Source organism: Nanorana parkeri, unplaced genomic scaffold (genome assembly GCF_000935625.1).
Source record: "Nanorana parkeri isolate BGI_ZX_2015 unplaced genomic scaffold, ASM93562v1 scaffold304, whole genome shotgun sequence".
Classification (NCBI taxonomy): domain Eukaryota; kingdom Metazoa; phylum Chordata; class Amphibia; order Anura; family Dicroglossidae; genus Nanorana; species Nanorana parkeri.
This window is the reverse complement of record NW_017306572.1, coordinates 1,231,427-1,251,917: the sequence shown is the minus strand read 5'-3', so window position 1 is coordinate 1,251,917 and position 20,491 is coordinate 1,231,427. Positions and strand designations below refer to the sequence as shown.

General features: G+C 39.5%; 1 protein-coding gene across 1 annotated transcript in view; it reads right to left on the bottom strand.

The window, feature by feature from the left end:
- The window catches only part of GOLGA4 (golgin A4), a 112,860-nt gene that overhangs the window by 34,816 nt on the left and 57,553 nt on the right, over positions 1 to 20,491 (bottom strand). Inside the window, 3 exon segments of the mRNA XM_018557803.1 lie at positions 3,689 to 7,560; positions 10,839 to 10,994; positions 16,705 to 17,003. Of these exon segments, the coding sequence (XP_018413305.1) occupies positions 3,689 to 7,560; positions 10,839 to 10,994; positions 16,705 to 17,003 (4,327 nt within the window).

Sequence of the window (20,491 nt, the reverse complement as noted above, 5' to 3'; positions counted from 1 at the left end):
TATTTAGATCCATTGACATCATTACAGAGTCTGTAAAGATCCCGTAAATGCAGCCGCTGGTGAGGAGCCAGAAGGATTTCCTACACAGGTTTTCCTGCTGATATAGATGTGTCCTGCCAGACTACAACAATCAAGAGCCCCCATCATGCTCTTTGTGAGAGTGGGCCTGATGACACCATCACTGCTCTCAGGGGAATGGCCTTTAACCCCTTCGTGACGGGAGACGTACAGTGTACGTCTCGGCACTTTATGCCTATATGACTGGCCACGTACACTGTACGTGAGGAGTTATATCAGGCTTTGTAATGCTGGTAACAGCTGATTCTCAGCAGTTACCAGTCAGTAATGAATGCCTCAGTATTGAAGCATTCATTAATGAAATAATTAAGCTTTTTGTAAAAGCTTCTTCCTTTCATTAATGAAAGAATAAAGCCATTACATGCAAATACAGGACCACAATTTGCGATCCTGTATTTGACAGCTGAAAATAGCAGAGAGGTAGCAGTGACTCACCTCTCTGCTATTTGTTTTGACAGCTCCAGAGCCCGATGTTTAGATACATTTCACTCAAAAGATACAATGTATATATTTTGAGTGAAATGTATCAGTTCTGATCGTCTAGGCACGATCAAACAGCTTTTAGGGAGATCTGAATCTGACTAAAGTCAGGATCAGTCTCTAAGGTTATTATTAGCTGTTCCTAAGTTTGGAGCAGCCTAATGGCCAACAATTTTTTTTTAAAAGTTAATTTATCAAGCAGTCATAGTGACTGCTTGATATAAACTGACAAAGTAAAAAAAATGAAATAAAGTGTAAAACAAAATTAGGAAAATAAAAATTATATATAAATATATTATACTATAATTAATATAAAAAATTCTAAAAAAAATAATAACGCAACACATGTGAAAAAAAGTGTTTTCTTTCTAGTTTTTTTTTTCCCCTCATTTTTTTATTTCATTTAAACTAAGTGAGCGGTTAGGTACACATATGTGATATAATTATATAGCCCTATCTGTCCTCTAAAAAACAATATATAATATGTGTGGGTACATTTAGTAAGAAAGTATATTACTGCTGTGGAAGAATCACACAGCAAAAATGTAAAAAGTGTGTCAGTCATTTATGAACAGAAACGGAAAACTAGCTCAGTCATGAAGGGGTTAAAGGCCATTCTCCTGAGAGCCAAGCCACTGCGTAAGAGGCTAGATGAGTTATAGACATCATCCAGCAGCCGTGGGCTGAATTGCCTGTTACAAGCCTGTTCTGTAGATCACAGAGGCAGGGACAAACACAAGCCTGCACTGCAATACTGGGTAAATCGCACATAATAGAAAATAGTGGTTGGCGTTAACTGTAGAACTTGAAGTGTCTATTCCAACACAGTCTGACTAAATGTTAAATCTAGTCATATGTCTTAAAGGGAATGCATAGTGTATTTTTAGCAAGCACATCAAAAATATTGGCACCCCTGCATTTCTGTCAGATAATGCACCACTTTGCGCAGAAAATTGTTGCAATTACAAATGTTTCGGCATTCTCATGTTTATCTATTTTGTTTGTATTGGTATGACACAAAAAAGTGGAGAGAAAAAAAAAGCCAAATCTGACACATTCCATGCAAAACTCCAAAAATGGACTGGACAAAATTATTGGCACCCTGAATTAATATTTGGTAGCACAGCCCTTGGAAAAAAATAACTGAAATCAATCGCTTCCTGTAACCATCAATGAGTTTCCCACACCTCTCTACAGGAATTTTGGAGCACTCTTCTTTCGCCAACTGCTCCAGGTCTCTCAGATTCCTTTTCCCAACTGCTGTTTTGAGATGTCTCCACAGGTGCTCTATGGGATTTAGATCTGGACTCATTGCTGGCCAGTCCAGTACTCTCCAGCGCTTTGTCTGAAACCATTTCTGGTTGCTTTTTGACGTGTGCTTTGGATCATTGTCCTGCTGTAAGACCCGTGACCTCTGACAGAGACCCAACTTTCTGACACTAAGCCCTACATTGCACCCCAGAATTATTTGGTAGTCTTCAGATTTCATAATGCCATGCACACAGTCAAGACATCCAGTGCCTGAAGCAGCAAAGCAACCCCACAACATCAGTGAACCTCCACAATGTTTGACTGTAGGGACTGTATTTTTTTCATTAAAGGTCTCAATTCTTTTTCTGAAAACAGTAGAATGATGGGCTTTAACAAAAATCTGTAGTTTTGTTTTGTCTGTCCACAGCACATTCTCCCAAAATGATTTTGGCTTCCTCTGGTAAGTTTTAGCAAATACAATCTGGCTTTTTTATGTTTCTGTGTCAACAGTGGGGTCCTCCTACCATAACGTCCCTTTTCATTCAGATGGTGATGTATAGTGTGAGCTGACACAGTTGTACCCTGTGCCTGAAGGTCAGCTTGAATTTGTCTGGAAGCTGATCGAGGGTCTTTATCCACCATTCACACAATCCTTTGATCAATAGCTACAGTCTGCAATCTTAGCTACAGTGCGATGGGCTGTAAACTTCTTGACAATGTTGCACACAGGTGACACAGGAACATTAAGATCTCTGGAGATGGACTTGTAACCTTGAGATTGTCCATGCTTTTCCACAAAAACATAGAACACAATTATTTCTTGCAATTTGGAGAAGGTGGCAAAAATTTTGTCCAGTCCATTTTTGGAGTTTGCGTGGAATGTGTCAGATTAGGCTTTTTTTTCCCTCCAGTTTTTTGTATCATACCAATACAAACAAAAGAAATAAACATGAGAATGCCTAAACATTTGTAATTGCAACAATTTTCAGCGTGAAGTGGTGCATTATCTGACAGAAATGCAGGGGTGCCAATATTTTTGGCCATGGCTGTATTTTAAGTTGTCATTGCAATGTTAAACTTTTCTGGGTGGCTCTAACATTTTTACATGCTTTTTTCAGAATTTAATTTTATTGTTACAGTATTAAATGAAGAAAGATGTACAACTAGTGTCAGGGTAGATGAGCTTTCACAATGACTCTGCCTAACAGCTTAACAACTGCTGTGAGTACATGGGGTATACAGTTGCATCAAGATCGCAGACTCACACTGTGGTAAACAGTAACACATATACATCATTTTTATATTAAGCTAATCCAATGACAGAGGTTCCAACCCTTTTCCATTCTATCCTTAAAGTGACATTAAACCCTCAGATTTTTTAACATAAACCAATACTGCAATGTGTGCCTTACTGTAATCTATGGTTGTTTCCCTTCTCTTTGCTGCTCTTCCTTTTAAATCCTCATGTCTTCTCATGCTTGGGGAGAATTTCCCTTTGCAGCTGAGTGCCTCTTCCTGTAGTGCTGGCTCCGGTTGCAAACCTTCACACACACACCATGTATCCATTTCAGAGACAAATCAGTCTGCTGCAAAACAGAAGTTCTGCCCAGCATGAGAAGAGATACGGATTTAAAAGGAAGAGCAGCAAAGAGAAGGGAAACAACCATGCATTACAGTAAGGCACACATTACAGTATTGTTTTATGTTAAAAAATCTGATGGTTTAATGTCACTTTAAAGTCAAATAGACTTTAATGCTTTGTATTTCAACAGTGACCTATAAGGAAAGCAATAATTGCACTCATATTTAAGAAAATCTACAATACTGAAAGAATCAATGAATGTCACAGTAGAACTATACCTAAATTCTTTAGACTTACTTTATTGTTTGCTCTGTTTCTTCCAACAGCTCTTTCTTTACCAACTCTAACTCTTTATTATGTTCCTTTCGTAAAGTGCGCATGTCTTTCTGCAATTTGGTTACTTCCTTGCGGAATTTCTGTACATCGCCTTCGGCTCCTTGAAGTTTTACCTTCAGAGTATTCTCCTGAGACTGAATTTCATCAAAGAGCACCTGTAACTCTTCATATGACCTTGTTTTCTCTTCCATTTTGTCCATGCAAGATTTCAGCTCTGAATCTTTGGCAGTTAACTGCTCCTGCAAAGAAAGTAAAACTTCCTGATGTTTGGAAGACAACTGCTCAATGTTTTGTTTTTCTGCTTCTATGTCATTTACTATAGACAATTCTCTCTCTTTAAGACTCTGCTCAGTTTCATTAAGTTTTTTCTGGACATCCTCTAGAGTGTCCTCCAACTCTTTTACTCTCTGTTCCTTTAGTGTTATGTCACTTCTAACCTGAGCTAATTCGCTTTCATTGCTATTGTGCTGCTCTAACAGCAATGAATATCGGTTTTCTTGTTCTTCTTTTTCCTTGTGCCAACCTACTCGAACCTGTTGGCATTCTTGAAACTGTTCTCTTAGCTCATTAAGCTGAATTTCTAGATCTTGCATAGATTTTTCCTTCTCTTCCAACTGAGATGTTAGCTGCTTCTTGATTGAAGCAATTTTCTGCTCTGCTTTTTTCTTTAACTCAGCCATCTTTTTAGTACTTTCAGCAGTCAACTGTTCATCAAGTGCTTTAAGTGCTTGTGCTTTACTTTCTGTTAGTTCTGCTCTTAACACTTCCCACTCAGACTGTTTCTTGCTCAATGCTTCTTTTAAGGTTGAGATTTTCTGGTGTAGTTTGATTACTTGTTGTTGAGCTTCCATGGAGTGGCTGTCTTTTTCTGAAGCAACAGTTTGGATATGTTCAAGCTGTAATGTAATTTCTTTCTTCTCCACACTTTGATGCTGAATCTGCCTATCTATTTCCTGCATTAAACATACTTTTTCATTTGTTAGTTCAGCAATCTCTGCATTCATTTCTTGAATTCTGGAATTCTGGCTCTCTATCTTGGAGGTTAATTCAGTCTCCCTTTTGCCTAGTTCTTCTGTGATTTTGTGGACCTGGTTTTCTTTTTCGATTATTTGCTTATTGCCCATTCCAATTTTTTCCTGCAATTCTTTAATTGTTTGATGGTTTTGTGTGAACTTTACTTCAGCCTTTTTCTTCCACTCTTCCAACTTGTTTTTCCATGTGCTTGCTTCTTCAGCATGTAGAGTTTTCTCTTTACTTAACTCTTCCATCTTGAATGTTAAATCCTGGATCTGATTCTGAAGGTGCTGCTGGCTTTCTTTGCTCTGTGAACTGAGGAAAGCTATGGCCTTCTCCTTTTCTTCTAAATCCACACTGTTCTCAAGCTTCAGCTTCAGTTCATTAATCTCACCATCTTTATCTTTTAAAGCAGCAGTCAAAGACGTAACTGTGTTGATGTTTTCTGAAAGCCCTTTTCTTAGCTCTGTGATGCAAGATTCTTTTTCATCAGCAACCTTCTGCTGATTTCCTCCTTCTTTTTGTAACATCTCTTTTTCCAAAAGAAGAGCATTTAATTCATCTTTCATAACCAAAATCACATTCTCTTTCTCCTGCAAATGTTGGCTAGCCTGGGCCAGGGAAAGGTTTACTGAAGAAAAATCTTTATTTATTTGTTTAAGATGAGTTTCTAAGTCACAAATCTGGGTCAAATGTCTTGACACACTTCCCTGCATTTCACATATTCCCTTTTCACAATGTGTAATCCTTGATATCAATCTGTTCATTTGATCATTCAATTTATTACTGAGCGCTGTTGTCAAAGATTCCAACAGTGAAATTATTTCTTTGAGATGTAATTTAAACTTATTTTCCTGTTCAAGTAACAGGTGATTGCACTGAGATTCTTTTTCTAAAAGCTTATCTGTCATTTCTTTTGTCAGTTCAGTAGTTAACTTATTATGAAAGGCCTCAAGTGAGTTACATTTTCCTTGGGCTTCTTGCAATTTACCAAGCAGTTCATCAGTTTTGCTTTTACCCTCTTCTATCACTGTTCTAAGTGAATTCAGCTGTTCTTCAAGCACCCTTTTTTCATCCACCAAGGTAGTATATTTATTTTGCAATATTTCCTGCTCAGATTTTAAGATATTTTCACTATTCGTTAAAACCAAAACCTGAGCAGATGCCTGATCTAACTGTTCTTGTAATTCATTTAAGGAGATGCCTAATTTATTTTTCTCTTCCTTCAGATCACATATCTGTTTATCTGCCTCTTCCTTTTCTTTGCTCACATTTGTTAACTGCTGTTTAATTTCTGAAACCTCTTGCTCTTTTTCCTGAAGTTCAACCTCATGTTTTTCTTTCAGTTCTTCTGCATGCTGGCTAAGCTTCATCTCCCAGCCCTGAATGGTCTCCTGCATCATTATATGGTGAGTCTCATTGATATTATGTATCTGCTCCTTGTGGTTTTGCTCTAGCTGAGACATTGTCTCATTGATTCCTAAGGAGCTGGCTTGGGCCATTTCTAGCATTTTCTCATTAAACTGCTTTTCTTTATTACCAAGTTCAAGTTGTTTCTTTTCAAGTTCCTCCCTCATCTTACTTTCCAGCTCAAAACATTTCTTCTTAGAGGCCTCCTGTATTTCTTTGATTCTTTGTTTCATTTTGTCAATCTTATTACTTTGGGTTTTGGTTTTTGCTTGGTGTTCTTCTTGCAAAGATGCTATTTTGTTTTCTTTGGAAGACATGTTTTGGTTCAGTTCTAAAATGACTTGATTGTGTGTTTCTTTGAGCTTCAAGGTTTCATTTTCCTTTTCAAAAATAATCCTGTTTAACTCTTCTATCTGACTTTTGCACTCATTCATCTTAGCATCAGACTGCAATGTTAGAGTATTAATTTGGTCGTTCATTTTCACTCTTTGCTCCTGAATTTGTAAAGAAAGGTTTTGTACCTGACCTTTAAAGGATTCTAAATCTACAGTCAAATTATTACATTTTGATTCTTTTTCTTCTACCAAATCTTTCATATGAGCATTCTCCTGAGCCAAAACCTCTAACTTCCCTTGCAGTTCTGCCAGCCGAGCATAAAACGCTTCTGCATCTTCCTGCAATTTTTTCAGATGTGAGCACTGCATTTCATCCAATTGAGAAGAGACAACCTTAGACTCAGCTTCAGCTTTTTGAAGACTTTCACTAAGTTGATGCTTTTCTGCTTGAATATTTTCCAGCTCTTTCTCCTTGCCATGCAACACAAGTTTAAGGCCATTCATTTCTTCCTTCAAATCTTTTTCTACCCCCTGAGTTAGCATTTCTCTTTCCTTTTCAATTGTACCAATTTGCAATTGATGCTGTCTCTGCAGCTCATCCAGCTCAGCTTCATAATCCTTTTTCATCCTGCCCATCTTATTCTGACATTCCAAAAGCTCCTGTTCAATCTCCTGACGAAGTTTAGAGGCTGCAGAAAGCTCAAACGAGAGTGCTTCTAGCTCTGTCTGCTTTACATCTAGTTTCTCCAAGGTCTTCTCATTCATTTCTTCGATATGAGCCTGAAACATTCTTTCCTTCTCTTTCATCTGCAGATCACGTTCTTGCTGAAACTGATTTTTTATTTCAATAATGGTGGAGTCATGTTCTTGCTTAAGGCTTTCAAGCTTCTCTTTCAATAACTTTTCACATTCTTCACTACAAAGTTCAAGTTCTTTTTTGTGTTGCTCCATAAGTGCGCCAATCTCTTCATTGTGCTTGTTTGATTCACATTCTATCCGTGTGGCCAATTCTTCTGTCTTACTGTCACTGTCTTGCGAAGCTTTTGCAAGGAAACTTTCCAGTTCAAGTATTCTCTGTCAAGATAGACAAGTTAAAGGTATAAAAATGTATAGCATCGCAAACCAAAATGTGAAATAAACTTGAAAGAAAATTATGACTAATATGCAATTAGAACAGCGGTTCTTAACCTGTGGGTCACGACCCGTCGAGGGTCGAATGACGATTTGCCAGGGGTCGCCCGGGAGTCTCCCGCTATTAGATAGCAGCTCCCGGCCGCCCGGGAGAAAAGCGCTTTCTCCCGGAAAACACTTTCTCCCTGTTTTTTTGTTTTTCTTTCCGACATCGGGGGCCGCTGTAAGTCAGAAAGAAAAAACCACCATAGGAATGCAAAGCTAGAATCCAATGGTTATTTCACTTTGCAATAGCCAATAGCAAACTAGCTATTGCACCCGCCCTCTGCTGCTGCCAATCAGCAGAGGGCGGGTGCATTAGCTAGTTTGCTATTGCAAAGTGAAATAGCCAATAGGAATCTATCTATGCATTCCTATGGTGGTTTTTTTTTTATGCTGACAGCGTACGCCAGTGGTTCTCAACCTGTGGGTTGCTGTGTCATTTCTGCTGTGCTAGGTGAGAGTCCTTCTCAGCCCTCTACTAGCGCAGCAGTGTCAGTTCTCCCGCCACGCCGCCAGATGTGGCTGCAGCAGCCGCGTGATCCCTAAATTTTACTGTTGGGGGTCACCACAACTTGGCAAATGTTACCAAAGGGGAACCGGCCCTAGAAAGGTTGAGAACAACTGCATTAGCAGATGTTAAAAAATAATTAAAAGGCCAATTGAACTGTCAGTTTAAAACCAGTTAAATACATTCTGGGTGCATTAAAATAAAAAGTGTGTGCATCCCCTGCCAAGGCAGAGTTCCTGATCTCAAAAAAGCTCAGGCTCCCAGAAGATCGGAGAGCTCCGACTCTGTGGGATCACTGCTTCCAAACAAAGAGCAAGGGCCCTTCTCTCTCTCAGAATGTTGCAGTCAATAGACTGTAACTGCTTTCTAAAGAAAATGAAAATAAGACTTTGCACACCTTTTGATTTCATGCACCTGGTATTTATTTAGCAGATTTAAACTGTACAGTTGGGCATTAATTATCCAATCTATTTGAGAGACTGCCCTTCACTACGAAGTCTATTTATAAAAAAAAGATTGCATCGCTATTTATTCACTGAAACTGCATGTACATTTGCACTGCCCTGAGAATCTGTGCAGCCTCCTTGCTCTACATCAGGGGTGGCAAACACAAGGCCTGCGGGCCGAATCCGGCCCGCCTGACCTTGTAATGTGGCCCGCACAGCGCAGGGGTGTGGAATTCGTATCGCCCGACGCCCGGGACATGTAGTTCCGGGCGCCGGGCAAGTGGTTTTTGCACTGTTTTAGCCCTGCTACGGACAAGTAGCAGGGCTGGCTTTCTTTGAGCGCCGCGCTACGAGCGGGGGGGCGTGGAGCGCCGAGAGCGGGGGGCGGGGACGGAGCGGGGACGGAGCACTGAATGAGATGGGGACGGAGCAGAGGGCGTGACGGAGCGAGGGGCGTAAAGCCGTGACGGAGTAGTTTATAAAGCCAGTAGCAACTGAATGCAGAGGCAACTATTTATGATAATAAAGAGTAGATGCATAGTCCTATACAACCGGCCCTTTGAGGGTAACCATACTGCTGATGCGGCCCCCGATGAATTTGAGTTTGCCACCCCTGCTCTACATGGAGTCAGAGCAGCGTGTATACTTTTTCTGCTTTGCAACATTGATTCTGACAAAAAAAGTGATCATCAGCACCAGTCAATGGGATTATTATTTGCAGCTCTTCTGTGGCTGATGGATCTACTTGCAACACAGTAATAACGGGTCTTTTTTAAAATTGACAGGACTATTTATAATATACTAGTGCCAGTTGATTTTGGTTATTTATAGTCTTAAGTAGGGGTGCACCGATATATCGGCCGAAAATTGTGCTTTTGGCATAATGCCGAAACAGCGGTGCATCCATTCTTTCTCTCCTCGGCCGGCGTCACTCCTCCCACATATCAGAGGAGAGCGACGGTGTGGGCCGAGACAGCCAGCGCTGTCACAGCAGGCTGAGCTCCGCTCGCTCAGCCTCCTGTGACAACGTGTCTGGAAGGAGAGCGAGTTCAAAGTTTGTAAATAATTGAGGACATGGTATGTTGACTATATCCTCAATTATGAATGAATGGGAAGTGATCTACATCACCTCCTGTTCATCTCATGTTAGGAATGAACAGGTACACTCAGAGGATTCCTGTTCATTTATAACTGGGGCTGCAGAAAAAAAAAAAAGAAGAAGGATTGAGGACTTTGTGTCTCTTTTTCTATTTTAAAAAGGGAAATATCAGGGTCTGTTTAGACCCCTGATATTTACCCGAAGCCCCTAAAAGTAAAATAAAAAATTACTAATAAAAAATTAATACATAAATAAAAATAAATATAAACATAAACAAATGAAAAAAAAAAGATTTAAAAAAAAAAAGAAAAAAAGTTCAAATAAAAAAGAAGAAATTTGGTTTTGGCCTGACATTTTTCTTTGTTTCAGTTTTGAAATTTTCATTTCGGTGCACCTCTAGTCTTAAGAACATTCAACCTGAAGAAAAAAATACCTCAAGAACATAAAATGTTGCCCCATTCTCTCAACAGCTGGTTGACTCGCACTGAACGAATATACATGCAGTTGCTCTCGACAAATATCTATGTGAATATCTATTATACAAATCTCTTAAGAGATTGACTTTAATGTGGTATTCATACAATTGTCTGTACTCAAGCAGGGTCTCATATATGGTCAATAGTTTGTATTATACAAGTTGTAGACTGGTAGTAATAAATATATATATATATTTTTTTTTTAACCTGGTGGTATTATGATAATGTACGTTAGATCCATAACTACGAACCTTTTAGTATATTCCACCTGAACTGTGATTTTAAGTAAAGATCATAGACCACATGAGACTCAAGAGGGCTCATTGGCTCAATCCGATTTAATCAAAATTATATTATTAAAAAAACAATAATGCCGCTAATTAAACAGGACACTTTTGGAATAAATGCGTAATGAGAGTACTAGTTTCAGTAAATTTTGCAGTACCCCATATACAACAACAAAAATATGATTTGTTTGTTTTTTCACATAAAAGTCATTCAACTAACCATTTCCAGATTGCAGCTTACTGATTCTAATAAAAGACAATTGCACACAACAGTACAAAAGATAATCATCCAAGTAAGCGGTTAGCATTTCAAATTCTTTCTAAAAACATTAAAGTGAGAATAAGGAATAACAAATAGCATACCGTTCTACATTCTTCAAGCTCCTGCTGCATTTCCTGTAGCTGGTTTTCAGTCTGGTTCTGAATGGCTTTCTTCTGAAGCTCTATCTCTTCTAAAGCAAGTAAAGCTTGCTGCTCTTTTTCTTGAAGAGAAAGTAAATGATTTTCCTGAACTTTTGCCTGCAATGTGGCAACAGGGAACGGGAAGTATGAAAAGAAAATTGTAACGTTTTTTCCATACAGAGCGAATATATCAAATGATACAACAGATTTTGGGAGAAAGTTTGCAAAAATCTGTAAGCAAGCAGACTGAGTAAGATCACAAGAGATGACCTAAGGGAAACCTATGGATGGGCTGGATAATATCTGGCAGCACCTTTCTCCTAACCTTCAGGAGGAAAGAGAAGTCTGTGTACTTTCCATAATATGTTTTCCTGAATTCCACTGAGGGACACATACTAATATAATCATTCTTACACTTTTGGGTTATACTGCTGCCTACAGGAGCTTTAGACACTAGCAAACAAAAAACATTAAGCCAGCCTTGTATGACCCTACCTCCAACAGTTATTCCTCAGTTTTGTGAGCAAACGGTACATAAGGACAATAACAGAGGGTAGGGACTTGTGCCAGTCAATGGACTTAAAGAAACAAAAATTATGATAAGTACAACAATCTTAGTTACTGTATCGTCCATTGAGGGAGATCTGAAGCAGTCTAATTGAGGGGTGGGCAACAGCCAATGGAAAATCCAATTGAAGAATGGAGGCTGGTGTCCCAGATTAGGGCATCTAATCGCCAGTAGGGGGAAACTGTTACCCGAAAGAATGATGGACCTCATTTAGCAATGTGGACAACAAAATTAACCCTTCTATACAAAAACAGATGGAACAAATATCAGAGCAGACAAAAAAAACTTAGACATCAAGGTGGTCACGTTGAAAGAACGGTTACCAAAAGGTAAAAGCCAGTGCTTGAGATACCCAACCCTTAAAGGAAAGGAAGATTGGACAAACAATGTGCAAACCAAAAGACGAACCAGGTAACAGCTCGAACCTTTAGTAAAACACCCTTAACTTCAGGGACCAGAAGATTCAAATTTATGATTTTACCTGAAAGATAAGTAATCTCTTAAGAGATATGCAGGAGAAGACAGCCCTCTAAACAGTAATATTAAAAGGAGAGGGGAGGCCCTAAAAGTGTATTTCCACTGTTGAAGTCAAAATTGAGAAAACCACCACTATATATGTTTGTTATGTGTTGCTGTTATTATTAATATTATTATTAAATAGTATTTATATAGCGACAACAGTTTGTGCAGTGCTTTACAATGTAAGGAAGACATTACAATTACAATACAATTCAAGACAGGATGGTAAGGAGGGCCCTGCCCCTGAGGGCTTACAATCTGAAAGAGGAGGGGGAAATGATACATGAGGAGGTAGCTGTGTGGGGATGAATTGTTTGAGAATGTGATGGTTCAGTGGTTAGGTTGAGGTGGGATAGGCTTCCCTGAAGAGAAGAGTCTTCAGGGAATGCCTAAAGACAGTCAGGGTGGGAGATAGACGGACATGTTGGGGTAAAGAGTTCCAGAGAGACACTAGAGAAGTCCTGGAAGCGAGTATGGGAGGAGTTGACTAGGGAGCTGGAAAACAGGAGGTCTAGGGAAGTGCGGAGGGGATGGTTAGGGTGATATTTTGAGACAAGGTCTGAGATACATCCGGGGGCAGAGTTGTGGATGGCTTTATAACTGACTGTTAATATCAGCAGGAATCGGAGTGAAACTGTAAGTGAGGGAAGCTGGGATGGGGCTGGCTGTAAATCTATTGCTATAGTGTACTGGACGTGTGTAATGTATATGTAGTACATATACACAGCACACACCTCCACTACACTACAGCAATAGAGTTACAATTCTCCACTGCTAACATGAATAGGTTAAACCATGATCCATAGTACATAACATGTAGTTGTACTATGGATCATTTAAAGTCACCTGTCCCTTTAAGAAAAAGTATCGGTAATTGGTATCGGCAAGTACATGAGGGGATGTACTTGTACTTGGGCCTGAAAAAGTGGCATCGGGACATCCCTAATTAACATACAATGCTTCTAAATCTTTAACCCTTTGTTAGGGCAGTGAGTTCAAATCACAACCGATGCGGTCTTCCAGCACAGTAGAGACAGGGTTAATTATGTTAACCATAATCTCCCCAACCCCTTGCATTCCAAGGGAAATTCAGTACTGAGAACAACTTTTCTTTCAGCATTGCACATATTTTGTGCAAGCAGCTATTCATTTTTTTTAGATTATGCTTGATTGGTTGGACTTGATGGACTTATGTCTTTATTCAACCTCAAATACTATGTTACTATGTGATTGAGAAACATGTAACAAATATAAAATAGGCTTCGACAAGTTAGCTGCTAAAGTGGAAATACACTTTAAACTGGAAAAAGAAGGTTAGTACCCTAACTTGCTTTCAGCACCTATATAAAAGGGTAGAGAGGTTGAAAATATATTTTCAAACAAAGTGGTGTACAAAGACATCAGGACTTGAATGGTGAGAGTTAATCCTTCCAACTCACACCCAGGGATGTAAGTAGCCTCATTGCAACCTGCTAGATCAAATATTAAACACATATTCTAGGAATCATTAAGCTTTCCTGAGGAATTATTTTACACCCTTTTCAGAATACAGCACATATTTAGTGAGACTTGGTCCTAAGGATCAGTTTTGTTCACTGTCCAAGCTGAAGATTCTCTAACCCAAGAGGAGAATCAAACATTATTGAAGGACAGCATGAAAAAGGGGACTATGTGAAATTGATTTCCCCAACAATCCCACAATTCCCTCGAAAGAAAATTAGAAATGACACACCAAGTGCCATTTTTGAAACCATCGGAAAACCGGGTGCCAGTGAACAATAGCACGCCATAGTGTTAGATACATTTCAATTTTTCCACTCATAGCTGTACTGCTAATAGTAAGTTAAACTCACATTTTTTTTTTATGTGTTTACCTTGCCATTAGCAGCACATTAGTGAAAACATTTAATAACTAGTGCACACACAAACCATATTCATATTTACATCTGCTGAAAAGTATACTGGACTTACATAAGCTACAAGCAAACAGGTCGACTCGCGTGCCAGCTGTCAAGGTCTCACGTGCCAGGCTGGGCACGCGTGCCGGGGGTTGCCGACCCCTGGTGTAGATGATATGACCCATTGGCTTAGTAGGAACTGCGAGAACCAAGGACACCGACTCGTTTCAGTGAAGGTCTCCTGAGCATTCTACAATGGGGATGCCAGGAAAAAGGGGGGTGGGCAACAGAGTCAGCACCGTGTATATGTTGTAAAACTATCTGAGTACACTGAAGAGTCAAGCTCTCACAAGGCAAGGGAGCAGTGGGAACTAATCCTAGTTGATTTTACAAGTAATAAGTATCCTTCAAGAGAGGGATAGGGATGAAAAGGAGTTGAGCAGCACATCCCTTTGCAACCAAGATGGAATAAAAGACTACACTGCAGAGAAAAGTGTAGGATCGAATGGGATATCATTCTAATAGATAGATTTCTACCACGGGAAACCTAAACAATTCTGCACAGCTGCAGACTGGGTATAGCAATACCAGAAAGGGCAGCTATAAAAAGATACCCAATTCAAAGGTTTAGAATAAAAGCTGCAAGGAGAAGCCGGAGCATCCAAACTACAAGATGATAAATGAGTAAGGCACCCAGCAGGATGAAAAAAGCAGCCTAACACTTGCATAAATGGAGGTGTACCTTTTTTAAGGGCTGAGGAAATAAAACAGAGGACTTCTACATACTAAGTTTTACAGCAGTAGCAGATGAAGAATGCAGTTATTCTGCCTTATCCACATATCTCATACGCTGAGGCAGATGTACACTCCAACCAGCAAGAGTTTTGGGAATGTTATTGCCAAGGACAGAACCAAAGAGATATCTGTATTTAAACAGCGAGTAAATCCAAGACATTACACCCATGCAAGACACTAGCTTGCCTGCTGGTGTGAGACCATCACTGCTGAACCGCAGGGCTTGATTCAAAAGCTTCAGGGTATGAGTATTCGTTTTAGAGATGGAGGGGTTTCCTTTAAAAGAACTGATCCACAGTTAAATGGATTCAGAAATCTGTGTCACCACCAAGTGAGAGTAATTCAAACAGACTTAGGGAGGGATCCTAACTGTGTATCAGTTAAATACCTGAATCTTAAAACATCACTAACCTATCTGGTAGAATGCCGGTTATGGTGGATTACAGAAGTGTCAACAGGGGGCAAAGGTCACTTAACAATAAAATTCCTTTCAAAAGGAAAAAAAAACAATCCTTCACATTATTAGGAAGGAGCAATGATTCTATAGGCTGTTTCCAATCCTTATATAGGAAGGTCTAAAATACCATGTGTATGGGAAAGGTCTTTGCAGCAGAGTTAACTCCAAAAGACCCCATGCTTGTAACAGCAGGCTGATCCTCCGATTGCACGGTAGAATGCACTGCATCAATCAGGTTAAAAACAACACTGTGTAAATCTGAGTCATGTGGAACTTAGTAACATGGGCCTGAGGCACACTTAGAAATTGAATTCCAAAAGGGTCAAAATTCAACTCTGTGGTGGAAGGCAATGGAGTGCACTTAGAGACTCAGTGCACTTAGAAAGCAGATTTTTCCATTACTTATCCACTAGCCAGCAAAAACTCTGAAGTTGATATTTGCAGTCTTCCGGACACATTGGAGGTCTGAGCTTCACACTGCAGAGCTACAGAAGACTCCAAAAGGGAGGAAACCTGTAGTATAGGGGGCCCAGAAACTAGGTTACAGGCATAGGATCCTTACCTAGAACAATGGAGAATGAGTTGTGGTCACCTGTTGGAGCAGGACTGCCCTCTGTGTATTTTAAAAAGACATGTTGTACCGTGTGTGGGAAAACAAATAGGCCACAAATGAGGCAAGGCCTCACGAACTTGCAAACTCAAGGAACAGATGCTGAAGAGGGTCGTAGGTAGCTGGAGGTAACCTAAGTTACTGTAAGCGAGAAGTTGAAAAAGACCCGAGACTGAGAGATCCATAAAGTGTTGCAGAAGCAGATATGTGAAAATAGGCAGATCTGGATAACTGCTATGAGATTTTGAAGGATTAATTGAAACCAATGAAGAACAGTATCTTGAGTGAAGAAAAAACAGGAAAACATATTTGGACCTGATTTCAGCAAAGCTGAAGGAAAGGCATCCAATCTGCTGGAGCATCAAACAAAAAACTGAGGCATAATGGTTGGATGCAGTGTTTTAAGGGGGCTGGCTTAACATTTTTACTTTGCCAGTGTCCAAACCTCCTGTAAGTGGCAGTATAACACAAATGTATACGAACTACATTTCTGTGTCACATAATGGATAATCAAGAAAAACCTATTGATCTGTTTCCTCTTGCAGTACAGTGTGAGTGGTTGAGCAGTTTTGCACAAGACTTCAAGGATGACACCACACAGTTCGCAGAATGCTGTGCGACAATCCACAACAGGTCTAAAGAGTTGAGTGCATTTCTGGAACATCAACCAGTATGTTGACCCTTAAAACACAGGGAAATGTGCAGGTGATTTACTGCATTTTTTTTTAGTAACAGTAGATGTCTGGTGAAGAAAAGTTCTGATGGTCTTATCATACCTGTTTAAGTTATAAGAAGGCTATTAATTATTATACAGGATTTATATAGCGCTTTATCAGTTTGCGCAGCGCTTTACATTATAAGGAAGATATTGCAGTGACAATACAATTCAAGACAAGATGGTAAGGAGGGCCCTGCCCGTGAGGGCTTACAATCTAAAAGGCAGGGGGAAATTAATGCTTTGTATGGGCAAGTGTACTTACAACAGCTACTTTTAGTTTTTCTTGGAACCCCTCTTCCAGTATTCTCAAGCTTTCCTTGTGTTCCTGCTCTTTATTCTGCAGAGTTTCTGCATTAGACTTTTCCAGCTCAAGGATACGCCCATCACAGGTTTTCTACACAATAAAAAAATGTACATATTCTTCCTTTTGAAGATTCACTCTCTCTTCTTCACTGGCTTTTTCAATGGCATTAATTTGTGCTTCCATTTGCTGCTTGCCCGTTTTCTGAGCCTCCTCTGTATTCTGCGTGGCAGCTACAGCTTTTTCCAGTTGCTCAAATGCTAATATAAAAACAGGAGGGCCACGTATTTAATTCAACTGCATCTGACACTGACAGAAAACATCTACATTTTATATAAAATAGTTATTCCACAAAAGCAAACAAATGACAGCTAATATCACACAAAAAAACAACAACAAGAAAACAAACTCTCATACAATTTTGTTGTTGCTGAATTTACAATGCAATAAAAAGCAAACATAATGTTAACTGCTAAATTCACAGTGATAAATTATGAAATTTAAAAAAAAAATACATTTGAGGAAAAAAAGATATTCAACAGTTGAATGTTTTTTTTTTCATCTAGAAAAATAAGGATTACACACCTAAGCAATATTTATAATTTGAATGTAAATTTTTCAGGAGCAAAATTATCAGTGATAAATACCTTATTTATTCTAGTGAACTATACTAGTGTGCAGAAATGCTTAAAAAAGCAACTATAAATACATTTAGAAGCTTTTAGAGAAAAACAGAAGACTGTGTCCAAACAAACATCCCTGTTTAAAATGAAATTCTGATAACAGATATCATCTTGTATAACCAGGATTGGTGTTTAATATTTACTAGATTGTAAGCTCTCAGAGCAGGGCCCTCCCAACCCTATTGTTCTGAAACTGTATTGTACTGTAAATTGTATTGTAACTGTACTGTCTCCACTATTTTGTAAAGCGCTAAGCAAATTGTTGGCGCTATATAAATCCTGTATAAAATAATAATATTTGCATTTGAATGTATTTCTAAACTTTTGTAGGACTACACAACTTTGGATACCAGATTTCTGTGTCAAGTACTAGTGTCAAGATTTTGTTGTCTCTGAGTCTTGGACCTTTTTTTTTCCAATTTATTTATTTTTTGTTCATTGAACAGCTGTGGTATGATTTCTGTATTATTCTGAGATTCGTGCCAGGTAATGCATGCTGTTTTTTGCTGATGTGTCTTTTATTCTAGTGCACATAAAATCAAGCAACCCTTTGTCTACGCGTGAGCAATGGTTTTCATTGTGGTACAAAAGGTAATCTCTTTATCAACAATGGTTGCAAAACTAAATTCGATCCACTCAAAATTTCTAGCCAACATTTTTTTATGCAATGATGGTGTCCAAAGAAGTAATCATCATTTGCATCCTACAAACTATCTAATCTATCTAATCATTACTCATCTAATGATTACAGAATTACATTTGTTAATAAAAAAAACTCCAGTAGTAAAGCTGTGGTGTTAAAGATGTTTAGCTAAAATAACGAAAATAAGTAATCATCATCATTTCAAATAGATTGATGTGTGCATTAAATAATATCTGCTCTTAAATGTTAACAAAAACCTCTGCAGAAAAAAAAAAACTCTACAAAATGCCTCACCTCCAGAGAGAAAAAAACAATCAAATCAAATTCACCTACCCTACCTGCTTGGGAGCAGTGCAACACTTATAAGCTCACTAGAATCTGCATCGGTCCCATGCAGAGGACCACACAGAACAATGTGCAGCCTAGCCTGCCCAGTCATCTTTTCTGTTTTTTTATGGCCAGATCAAGCCTTCAGCTCAGTTCAGAATGTACCAAATTCTAAATGGAACAAGTAACACCCGAGCTGATGAGCACTGAATTAGATTGGTACAGGCCAAACAATTTCTGTTGCTGAGAGTTGAAGTGATCCATGGAGTTTTTGATGCATAGGATAAATTAAAATATTGTATGGCTGGGGAAATTAACAATTAATTCCTCGATTAATTGTTAAACTTTTTCATCGAAAATGAAAAGACTCACCTCTCCGCCGGCTTCCGGGAGTCCCGTTGGAGATCTGGTGACATCACGGACATCGACTTCACCGGACTCCCCCCCCCTTCCCTTCGTTAGCCGACGGAGCCACTTGGGCCGGTGAGTTTGCCCAAGAAGCACCAAGCTTCTGTCTTATCTTAAACTTATATATATGCACTATGTGGCTCTCCATTAACCGCCCCATCTCGCTCCCAGAAATGTGCCCATTGAAATTTACTGATATTATGTTGCAATCAGGTCCTTACATGAAATGGACAAGTGCTGCTACTTCAAATATTTAGCTAATACTTGTTTAAATCACCCTTAGGGCTTTGCTGTTTTACTATACTATGTAAATACATTTGTAATCCAGCACGTTATTATTCTGAGTTGCCCCACTCAAGCGGCGGCCATATTGAGTGGGGCACGTGAGATAATAACACGCTGGATTAGTGTGATCCTAGTTCATTTTATTACTTCATTGCTGTGCTGTATGTGTATGGGCCAATGTAGTTGGATCTGTATGTGCGTTATAAATAATCAATTAAAAAAAAATCCATTAATTGAACAGGAAAATTTTAATAATTACCAGCCCTAAAATATTGTATTATAATACAGTTGTCCTTTAACCCTTTTGTGTACGTTGCGGTCATCGGGGCTGTTTAAACAGACTACCGGCGGCAAAAGCCTGTTTAAACTTGTAAAGCCGACTGTCGGCTTTACAAAGGAAGCGATTCTGGTGGCTCAGCTGTCGCCAGATCGCTTCTATGGGCCGGTGAATGGGGTGCCCCCCCCCTCCTTGCCCGACACCCCCGCCGTGCTTCCCGGGCCCCGTTGCCCCTTCTATGGGCCTGGGAACAGCGTCTCTGGTGTCGGCAGAGAGCTGGGGAGGAGATGGACGAACCTCCGTTCGTCGATCCCCCTCCCCGTTCTATGGGACCAGGAGCGATGCAGATTGCATCACTTCCGGTCCCATAGCTGTCAAATGCTGGGCTTCTGAAGCCGAGCTATAAGCTATTGAAGTGTGATCTGCACTTCAATAGCCTATTTGGAGAGTAAAGGTGACACTGGGGGTCTTTTGGACCCCCAGCATTACCTTAAAGAGTACCTGTCACCATCATCTGCTATCACATGGGAGACTTGTAAGCCCCCCTATGTGATAGCAATCAAAGTAAAATAAAAATAAAAAGTGTAAAATTAAATAAAATAAATCTAAACATTATTTTAAAAATGTAAAGGCCTCCTCCCCCACGTAAACACGCATCGGGTGCACCTATGTATGAAAACGACGAACGTGCTACACATGTTGGGTATGCCGCGCACGCCGGAGTGAGACCAATAATTCTAGGGCCAGTATTTTTGGCTCTCTCTATATTGATGACCTGGGTGGGCTTTTAAAGGGCCGTCTAAGGACTTTTTGGGGTACTTTAGCAACTGCCAACATTATATTCTATAGGGTCTTGGCTTTCAGAAAATATATAATGTTTGGGGGTTTAAGTAATTTTCAGGCCTAAAATGTGGAATATAACATGGGTGCATAAAAATGGCCTCAGTCATGAAGGGGTTAATAAGGGCTGTTAATATGCAGAGCTGTTCTAATTATCCAGATACCTAGAATAATTAGTTGTCTGTTCCCATCCTGCTTTAAGATCACTATGGGGTTGATTTACTAACCTTATAAACACGCCACGAACAAGTATACACCTCTGTAGTGTGTTCCCTCCCAGCATGA